The sequence below is a fragment of the Prunus dulcis genome, chromosome 6, assembly GCF_902201215.1.
Source record: "Prunus dulcis chromosome 6, ALMONDv2, whole genome shotgun sequence".
Taxonomy (NCBI): Eukaryota; Viridiplantae; Streptophyta; class Magnoliopsida; order Rosales; family Rosaceae; genus Prunus; species Prunus dulcis.
Genome location: NC_047655.1, coordinates 4,779,017 through 4,790,430, shown reverse-complemented (window position 1 = coordinate 4,790,430; position 11,414 = coordinate 4,779,017). Strand labels below are relative to the sequence as shown.

Genomic DNA, 11,414 nt, shown 5'->3' with positions numbered 1-11,414 from the left:
TACTTTCCCTTGGGTCAGGAAACGATTTTCCATGCCTGGACTTACCAAACATGGGAAAACAATTGATTTTCCATTCCCAAGTCTCTTTTCCAATGAACCAAACAGGGCCCTAAGGTTTCGGTTTAGGTTTACGGACGAATAGCTCATCAACCACTACCTGAAGCTCAAGATCAATGGTTGTAATTCTGAGGTGGGGCAACTGGATCTCGCAACTCAATACTTTATTTTTTGTTTTTGGTTTATAATTTTACATATTTGATTGTGACTAATTTCAAACATTTTTTTATATATTTGATTTGATTTTTTAATTTTCATTAGTTAAAATTACCAACATACCCATGCCACATCAACATTTTAACCATTTTTATATGAAAACTAACAGAATGGGACAACCTTGGTCACATAATGGAAGTTCATAAGGGAAATTGAGTCATTTAACAGGTCATAGGGCAAACTGAGAATATTTGGAACGCACAAGGGGCATTTCAACAAATAAGCCTAATATTAATAGAGGAGCTTTCCTTTCGCGAGGAGAGAGAAAGTTAGAGATAGTAAGTTGTTCAATCGCCTAATAATTAGATTAAGGAATTGACCATAGTTTATGAATGCTGCTATTTCTACTCCTATGTCCTATTTTCTCATCCGCCTTATTTTTTCACTCACCATTTAAATTTTAAAAAACAAAATATTATCTTTCCACCCACCATTATTCCTAAAATACCCTTTAATTATTCACACCTAGACACTCACTTAAAAACTTTTTAACCCTAACTTAACATTGTTGAGTCCAAAAAATTAGAAAATGAAAAGTATCAGTTTAGTAGCCGCCGCACACTCCACCAAACCTAACAAGAACCACCTATGATGTACCTAAACCCTAAACCCTGACATGCTCAAGTGCTCCAATGATGTTATGCGCATGTTCCTTCTCGTTGTTGGCCCTCCTGCAGGGTTTTGAAAATTATTGCAATTGTGAAATTGGGTTGCTGGGTTTTGAAAATGATTGAATTTGTAGAATTCGGTCTGCTGGGTTATAAAAAGTAGTGGAATTTTTGGAATTGGGTTTTCTAGGTTTTCTAAAATATTGAATTTATGAAATTGGGATGGTGTGGTTTTGAAGAATTGATAATATGTGGAATTGGGATTGCGTGGTTTTGAAGTTTTGAAGAATGTTGAATATGTGGCTGGTGGTGAGGTAAGGAGGGGAGGTCGGTTTGTGGTGTCGGGTGGGTGGTTTGGTGGTTGTTTGCTGGGCTTTTGTTTTTTTTTTTCTAATTTTTTGTTTTTATTTTATTTTTATTTTTTTTAACTTAACAGTTAACTTAGAGTTAAGTGAGTCCAGGTGTCAACAATTAGCTAAGGGATAGAGAAGTCAATTTACAAAGGAATAAATTTGTCTTAAAATTTTTGAAGATAAGGTGAGTGGAAAAATAGGACAGATGGGTGAAAATAACAGCACTCTAATTCTTAATTTAAACTCAGACTAAAAAATGACTAGCATATATAGTACTGGGTGATATGGTATGGTTCGTGTGGGTGTTATTTAAAAATCCTTTGATTCGGGTATTTCTAGTAATTTAAATATGGGTGTGCAATTTAAATATGGAACAACTTTGTAATAACTAGTAATTTTTTTAACTAGTAATGAATTTAATTATAACGTGGATGGAGAGCCTAATTTTTATGTATTTTTGTTGAATTTTTAAAAATAGGGACCAAACTAGAAGAGTGCAAAGTACAATTACTCCTTACCATGACAATATATACGTGGTGAGTTTGAGACCTAATTATGGTTGGCACCACTGTCCCATCCCTAAAGAACGATGGCAGAAGTAAGTTCCATTAGGGCTTTCTTTTATCTTTTTAATTTTGAGAACCGCAATTCGTTGGATTAAATTTTAATAAGGTAGCATATGGAGAGAAGAAGTCAAACAAATTATAGTAGAGAGAATCCAAATAGATGATCTGAATCCGTGTATTAATATAAATACACTAAAGTTTAATACTCATGGAACTGTATGTGCCAAACATTTTGAAATTTAAACAAGTAATGCCTGCGAGTGGTTAAATTTGCAATAAATTCCAAAATTTAGGAGGGAAGAATTCAACGCAAAACCAACATTTAATACAGCCAAATAATAGGATAAACTCTAATTAGGGGTAATTTTGGAATATGAAAAGTATAGGGTAAGACGATAGGGTAAGAAAAAATTAGTTTGAGGGGGAAAGCCACATTTTCTATACAAAATATTCCATATAAGAACCATTACACAGTTAGCCAGTCTTCTCACAACTAAGCTATAGCCATGGCACTTGAGCTAGTCCTACTCATGATCCTCTTTCTTCTCTTAGTTATCCCTCTTCTTTTCTTCCCAACCCTAACTTCCAAAATATTCCAAACCCACCTTCACCTCCCTCCAAGCCCCTTAGCTCTACCCATCATAGGCCACTACCACCTCCTCGGCCCTCTCATCCACCGCACCTTCCACAACCTCTCTCTCCGCTTCGGCCCCTTATTCTCCCTCCGCCTTGGCTCGCTCCAATGCGTTGTCGTTTCCTCAGCGGACCTAGCGAAAGAGTTCCTCAGCACCCGTGAGCTTTCCTTCATATCCCATGCTCAGTCCCTCGCCATTGAAAGCATAACCTACAATGCTTCCCTTGCATTTGCACCCTATGGACCTTACTGGAAGTTCATCAAGAAACTGACAGTGAACGAGCTTCTAGGAAACCGTAGCATCAACAACTTAGTTTCCATTCGAACCCAAGAGTATCTTAGGCTTCTGAGGTTCTTGGCCAAGAAAGCTGAGAGTGGTGAAGCTGTGAATCTCACTGAGGAGTTTCCGAAGCTTTGGAACAATGTGACCTTGCAGATGATTGTTGGGAATCGGGGTTTGAGCGCCGAAGGTAGGGCTGTGCTGGCCAAGGAGGCGGTGGTGGTGGTGCGGCAGGCCACGAGGCTTTTTGGAGAGGTGAGTTTGTGTGATTTTTTTTGGGTTTGTAAGAAGTTGGATTTGGGAGGGTTTGTGAAGAGAATTGAGGAGACGCATAGGAGGTTTGATGTGTTGGTGGAGAAGGTAATTAGAGAACGAGAAGAGCTGAGAAAGAAGGAACGCATGGAAGAGGAGGAGGAAGTGAAGGATTTTCTTGATACATTGCTTGATATGTTGGAGGATGGGAGTGCTGAGGTTGAATTTACAAGACTTCACATTAAGGCTCTAATTACGGTAATGATATCTATCTATAATTCTTGATTTACGTGTGGGGAGATTTAAGACAAAAACTTATTTATTTCATCCAAGTTTTTTCTTTCATCGCATATATCACAAAAAGAAACCATATGGGAAAACGTATAGAACCTATCGCCATGAGTTTGAACTTTGGAGGTTTTATATGTTGAAGAAAAAAAGAAGATTGATAATTAAATCTTTTGAGAATACTTATAGAGATAATCAAATCCAGTCGTTGATTCTTCATAATGATTTACAACTTTGCTTCTCAATATTCTTGGTGTATGTAGAAATGTATTCTGTGAAGTCAAAGTGCAGATATTGCATTGGTATATGAGTTACTTTGCCTTAACATGTTGCCTTGACAATGTATTCTAGATCTAGGATGATGTTTTACTTTACTAAAATCAACATAAATATTCTTTTCAGGATTTATTCACGGCTGGAACTGACACAAACGCAATTTCACTAGAGTGGGCATTGGCAGAGCTCATCAACCACCCAAGAGTGCTCAAGAAAGCAAGGGAGGAGATCGATCGAGCCATCGGAAATCGACGAGTAGCCGGAGAATCGGATGTTCCAAATCTTCCATACATCCAAGCCATCATAAAAGAAACATTAAGGTTACACCCACCAGTGCCTTTGGTCACAAGAAACTCTGTACAACTATGTAAGATAGGGGGATATGACATCCCTACGAACACAATGCTACATGTGAATGTTTGGGCCATTGGAAGGGACCCAAAGAACTGGGAAAGCCCATTGGACTTCTGGCCTGAAAGATTCTTGCAACTCGGTGAGGACGATGGCCAGATGAGTGCAGTGGATGTTGATGTTAGGGGCCAACATTTTCAACTCATGCCATTTGGGTCTGGGAGGAGGGTGTGTCCTGGTATGACCTTGGCCATGAAAATGTTGCCTGGGGTACTTGCGGCTTTGATTCAGTGCTTCAATTGGAAGGTTGATGGGTCTGATTGCAAGAAGATGAATGGTGATGATGTTCTGGAAATGGATGAACGCCCTGGATTGACTGCTCCGAGGGCGCATGATCTTGTGTGTGTTCCTGTTGCCCGCTTCAGCCCACTCAATATCCTTGACCCATAAGGCAAACTTTTTTATTTATATGTTGGTCATAAAAATATTCTGAAAGTTTATTGTGTGTGTTGTTGTAATACCCATAAAGGGAAAATAACTTTAATATATCTTTTTATTTTACAGCTTTAATGAGAAAGAAATAGCTTCAATTTTTCTTAGTTCTGATGGGAAAAAATAGTAAATGATAAGGCTAACAAAGTGTTGAGGCTCAAAAAGTCATGACAAAGCTCAAAAGCATTTAAAGCCTAATATGACGTATGAAAGAGTGCTATTATTTCTACCCACCTATTCTATTTTCCCACTCACCTTATCTTCAAAATTTTATAAACAAATTTTCCCCTTTATAAAATGACTTTTAAGGACTTAAAGAAAAAACCTCAACTCTAAAATAAAAACTCAATTTCATAAGAATTAAAAAAGAAAAAAAAATTCGTTAATTAAATAAAGAGACGCCAAACAATGAATGAGATAGAAAGGGTATTTTTGGGAGAATGTTCTATTTTTATATATGGTTCTTTCTGTTTTTAGAACAAAGAGTTCATGAATTCCAAACTGAAATTGGGATGCTTTCAAAGCTTAGACACAGGCATTTAGTCTCTTTGATTGGTTTTTGTGAAGAAGACGGTGAGATGGTTCTTGTTTATGATTACATGGCTAATGGGACTCTAAAGGAACACCTGTACAAGAGCAACCAACCTCCCATGGAAGCAAAGGTTGGAAATTTGCATTGGAGCTGCTAGAGGATTACATTATCTTCACACTGGTGCCAGGTGCACCATCATCCATAAAGATGTGAAAACCACAAACATTCTATTGGACGAGAATTGGGTAGCTAAAGTGTCCGATTTCGGTCTATCAAAATATTAATCAAAATCAAACCCATGTTAGTACAGTGGTGGTTGGGAAATAAAAACATAATAAAGAAAATATATCTCCCCAATATTAATGAATGAGAGAGGGAATTTTTGGATTCAAGAGACAGATTCGCTAGTAGAGAAAGGAAGAAGAACAAGTAAGAGGAAGAAAGACATTAAACTCGGCGTTTATTTAAGAATAATTTTTATTTTTTAATTTATGGGTTTTTAAGGAAAATATATTTGTATGTTTTATTTATGAGAAAAACTAAAGCAGAGGATCCGGATAAGGATGGCAAAAATCCCCGTAGAGGCGGGTCCCTGACCCTAATGGAGGGAGATTTCGGGGCTAAATGGGTATCGGGTAAGGGGATTCCCGAACTTGAAAAATCCTCGACGGGTATGGGGAAGAGATGGTATTGGCGTCCCCATCCCCGAACCCGACCCGAAAATATTTATGTTTATATTTAAATAAATAAATAAATAAATAAATAAAATATTTATGTTTAATCCTAAGTTAACTTCCTTCTCCTAATTCTTCCTAATTTTCTATGGAATTTCATATTGATGTGATTTTGAATAGTTGAGTTGAACTTTATAGTTAATTTGGATGTGTTGAATGATAATTTAATATGAAAATTAATGTTAAAATGTATGATAAATATTTTTTTTATGCAAAAAAATCAGGGATTCAGGGCGGGTATGGGGGATAGTCCCCTGACGGGGGCGGGGGCGGGGACGGGGATTCCCCGAAACCTAATAAACGGGGATGGAGAGCGGGGATGGAGATGGTATTGTCATACTCAGCCCCTACTCGACTCGTTGCCATCCCTAGATCCGGATCCCTAATGGATTAGCAAAGAGAATTTTTTTGAATTAATAATTAAAGAGTATTTTAGGAATAATGTGGGTGGAAAGATAGGATTATGTTTTTTTTCAAATTTACATAGTTGGTGGGAAGATAAGGTGGGTGAGGAAATACGACAGTGGGGTGGAAATAGCAGCACTCCGTATGAAATAGGGGATAAATTGGTCACGTATTAATTTCAATTATATTTTCGGGAATTAATTCGACAAAATAAATATGTACACACAGTGGCAGAGCCAGGAATTTATGTGTTAGGGGGCCAACATATAAACCAAATAAGGCATTAAAAAATTTCAAATTTTCAACCTTAACAATGTTTGTAAATAATTATTTATTCAATTAGGTATCAAAATAACACTCGTCGTTCTTCTATATCTCGAAAACCATCTATAATTGAGTCAAAGCTAAACTGTTCTACAATTTGCCTTTCGATTTACATAATCAAAGAGTCTGTGAGAAATTCATCTTCCATCTTGTTACGAAGCCTAGTTTTTACTATACGCATAGCAAAAAATGATCGCTCTGCAGTTGCAGTAGAAACAGGAAGAGTAAGCACAAGCACTCTGTAAACAAGTGGATATGTCGTTGATCTTCTAGTCGTTACCATCCATTGAGATAGATCAGAAATTGTTGACAAGTTTTTGAACTCTGGAAGTCGAACGATGTCACTCTCAAAATGTTGAAGTTGTCTTCTCAAACCTATCTTCTCCTGATCTTCAAAGTCTTGGGGTAGAACTGATCTACCAATTGACAAATATCATCAATTCTAAAAGAGTTATTCACTTCACGAGGATCCAAAGCCAACCCCAAAATAAGCAGCTCTATTGTTTGATCACTAAATCGGCTATTTAATTCTTGGAGTTGAGATTCTATTGCAGCATAAAACATATCTATCATGTAATAATGCTTAATTGTAAAATCATCTTGTTGATGGCGAGCTTGACCTCGTCTTGCAACATAACGAGCATTCATATCTAGGATATCTATGTTCTGTGCTTCACAAAAAGAATTCACCTTGGTAAGCAAAGAATCTCATCCGTCATCTCTTAATTCTTGGATGAGTGCTTTAGTGGAAGAAACAAGATTCATGGCATTTATTATGTCATGGGATTCACATTGCAAAGCTTGACAAAGATCATTAGTGATCTCTATAGGTTCTTTCATAAGATGTAAGATAAAGACAAATTCATATGAAGTCATTGCCTCATAAGTTGCATTAGCATCTCCTCATTGAGAATAAGTAGTTTCATTATCAATTATATTAATTAGAACTGTACATGTTGCACTAAACATATTTACCAAGCTAGTAATTGATTTCAAATGAGAACCCCAACGAGTATCACCAACATGTTGTAAGGTGCCAATTTGGTTCATTCGTTTCGTAGTCTCGAGCTCATCAATTGCAATCATGTGCTCAATTTCAGCAGCTTGAGCATTTTTCAGTTCATCATTACGCTTGCATGAAGCACCAACAATATTGACAAGTCAATTTAGTGAAAAAGTGGTGAACATGAATAACTTCTCTTGATGATGCAATTAATGTCAATTGTAATTGATGTGCTAAACAATGAACATAGTAAGCATATGAGCAATCATTCAAAATCAAAGCTTGTAACCCATTCCATTCACCTCACATGTTACTTGCACCATCGTATCCTTGTCCTCTAATATTTTGAATATTTAGTGAATTATGAGACAATATAGAGTATATACCTTTTTTCAGAGTTAATGCCTCAGTGTCTGATACATGAACAAGCTAAAAAAAAGGCTCATGAATAAGACCTTCTTTGTCAACAAATCGCAACACTATAGCCATTTGCTCTCTCTTAGATTCATCATGCGCTTCATCAACAATTATACAAAACTTTGATTCCCCAATTTCTTCACAGATTGTTTTCTTCACTTTAGTTGGAAAAACATGTAAAATTTCTTTTTGGATCTGTGGTGACGTGTAAAAGGCATTTTTGGGAGTTTTATCTAAGACAACTCCAGTAACTTTTTTATATGCAGCCAATATTTCTAACATTTGAAGAAAATTTCCACGATTGATTGAATTCTTTTTTTCATCATGGCCTCTAAAAGCACATCCTTGGAATGCAAGCCACTTGATTGCTTCAATTGTTGCCTTAAGTCGTGGTCGATTGTCTGCAATTTGTTGGGAAGATAATTCTCAATGACTTTCTGTATATGTTGGGATTGATTCATCAAATTCAAACATGATATTTCAGCAATTTTATGAGGAGAGTTGGGATCTTTCCCCTCGTGATTTAGAAAAGAACAAATTTTCCCATCTCTAACTTTCTTCCAACTTTGAAATCCCTCAAAAGCGAAAACATTTTTCCCAGAATGTCCAGATGGTTTGTTAAAAAGATAGCATAGTAGACAAAAAGTTGCATCTTTCACAGGTGAATATCCTAACCACAAAGGAAATAGTTTGACCCATGAACTTTGAAAGCTACACTGATGAGTTACTGATCCTGATTTTGGAGACTTGGAAAGTATAGGTTGGTATGGACCGGCGTTAATGTAAGCTCGTCGAATTTCGTCACCTTGATTAACATTCCATATTTGTGGACGTAGTCCTGGGTCGCGCTCTAAAGAACTATGATCAACTTCATTGTCAATTGTCTCAATTCTTGGAGATCCATAACGATTTTCAGACGCTATTGTCTCAATATTAGAATCATGTACATATAAGATAACTTCAGATATTTCAGTATGTTTTCTTTTGAAAAATCCATCAATTCTAGGTTGTTTCTGCATCTACAAACCAATTACAAATTTTATTAAGGACATGATTCATAAATTATACCACACAAAAAAGTTTATATTCTATGCATAGAACATATAAAATACGACACATATAACTATAACAATGAAAACTTCAATTCACACTCATATAAACATATACAAATATATTCACATTAAAAATAAATAAACAAAGGAAAAAAACTATGATTATGTAAAGTTATCTAACCTGAAATTAAAAATTTTGAAGCAGGAGGTTGGAGAGCAAACAACCAAATTCAATTATTTTCTTTTGATGTGTATGGTTGCTTCAAGCTAAGTTCATGTTGCTTTATATAGGAACAAAAATTAAAATCCCAATCCTTTTTTACTTGGGTAAAAGTCTACTTCCTATTTGATAAAGGAGATTTTTTTAAACTTTATTTGATTGGCTACTTTTATTTTTTATTAATATATTGGTGGGTCCAAAATTATTTAGTCTTCCAAAATTATATATTGGTGGGTGGTGGGGAGTACAAACAGTTTATTATTATATAAACTTCTTGAATGTGTAGGAAAGCAAGAGCAAAAATTAAATGGAGTAAAATTTTTGGAGGGGCCCAGGCCCTTTCAGGCTTTAACAAGGCTCTTCCACTATGTACACAAGCTTTTATACAAATTCTAATAGCATCCATGTCATGCTAAAAACCTATTTCTTTAATTCTGATATGTCCTTAAGCTCGGTCACAAAAGCCCAAGTCATTGTAACACATGCCCAAGCATTCTAAGCACATGCCAAATAACTTAATGCCATGCTTGTCACATCCCGGGATCAACTCCGCCGTAGCACGATATTGTCCGCTTTGGGCCCCCCTCTCTGCCCTCACGGTTTTGTTTCTGGGAACTCATGAGCAACTTCCTAGTGGGTCACCAATCCTGGGATTGCTCCAGCCCCTAACTCGCTTAACTTCGGAGTTTCTACAACTCCGAAGCCAGTGCGCTCCCAAAAGGCCTCGTGCTAGATGGATGCGGGTGTGCACATATAAGGCACATCACCCCCTCTCCGTTGGTTGATGTGGGATCTTACAATCCACCCCCTTCAGGGCCCGACGTCCTCGTCGGTACACTCGCACCACACGGCAGAGTGGCTCTGATACCAAATTGTCACATCCCGGGATCAACTTCGCCATAGCACGATATTGTCCGCTTTGGGCCCCCCCTCTCTGCCCTCACGGTTTTGTTTCTGGGAACTCACGAGCAACTGTGGGTCACCCATCCTGGGATTGCTCCAGCCCCCAACTCGCTTAACTTCGGAGTTTCTACAACTCCGAAGCCAGTGAGCTCCCAAAAGGCCTCGTGCTAGATGGATGCGGGTGTGCACATATAAGGCATATCATCCCCTCTCCGTTGGTTGATGTGGGATCTTACAACGCTAATACATTTTTCCTATGCCAATCACCTACCAAGCTCACATGAACCTAAGTTATGTGGTTTACCGGGCTTGCATGAGGGATTGTGGTGTGGAAGGTTACGGAGGTCCACAAGGCCCACGGAAGATCTTGGATAATGGAGATTTTGGGCTAGATACTTGGAAGCACCAAAGTCCAAGCCCATTACTTAGAGTTCTCCAATGTGGGTGAGCAAATGAGATATTCTTCAAGCACTTCCTTTTACCCATAGGAAATAGTTATTTTCCAATGCCTAGCTTTACTTGTTGGAAATAAGAATGTCCTAATGCTCCATATTACCTGCTGAAAATAAGCCAATTCCAACACTTCCTTTTACCCACAGGAAATCGTCATTTTCCAATGCCTAACTTTACCTACTGGAAATAAGAATGTCTCAATGCTCCATTTTACCCGTTGGAAATATACTAACTCTAACACTTCTGTTTACTAATTGGAAACCAAAGAGAGCCTTCACCTTCTGTAAATTGGGAGGCATAACCTTGGCAAAACCAACTCCTTTTGGTTGCTGCTAGGGGTGGGCACGATTCAATTTGGACCGGTTTTTGTCTCTAATTAGAACCGATTCGGTACTATTCATACGGTTTAGTTTGGTTCGATTTTAATTAAAAAAAATTCAAAAACTGTCTAGTTCGAGTTGAACTGGATTATTAAAATTATTAATTTTTAATACAATTTTCAACTGAAATTTTATTTTTTTACGTGAAAATTAATAAATGATTCAATTTCATATAAAAATAAATATTAAAGCTAGAAGAGAGAGATGTTTTGAAATTGAACTTAAATAAATATTAGTTATGAGATTAAAAATATAACATTGAATATAAGTAAATATTGAAATTATATACATTTTCATTTGACCAGTTTGGTTTGGCCTGGTCTGATTTTTGAAGACATAGAACCGGAATCAAAATTGATCCAAACTGGTCCGGTTTTATTTTTGACCGATTGTTGACTTTTTGGTTAACTCTATTTTTTTTTCAATGCGGTTCGGCTCGGCTTTCCGGTTTGAAAGCCCACCCCTAGTTGCTGCAAGCCTCTCAGCAACCATGAGAATTCACCTTTCTCTTAGCTGCTGCAAGCATCCAGTGACCATCGACCGATTCTCTTGGCTGTTGCAAGCTCCCAGCAGCCATCACAACCATGTCTCCTATTTTCTCATCCTTGAAATCCTTGA

At 37.2% G+C, this 11,414-nt stretch overlaps 1 protein-coding gene across 1 annotated transcript; it reads left to right on the top strand.

Moving 5' to 3' along the window:
• The first annotated feature begins 2,306 nt into the window (after window positions 1–2,306).
• On the top strand, window positions 2,307–4,331 carry LOC117632729 (licodione synthase-like). Its single transcript, XM_034366287.1, has 2 exons — window positions 2,307–3,224; window positions 3,657–4,331. The coding sequence occupies exons 1-2, from the start codon at window positions 2,307–2,309 to the stop codon at window positions 4,329–4,331; spliced, it is 1,593 nt and encodes a 530-aa protein (XP_034222178.1).
• Window positions 4,332–11,414: the final 7,083 nt, after the last annotated feature.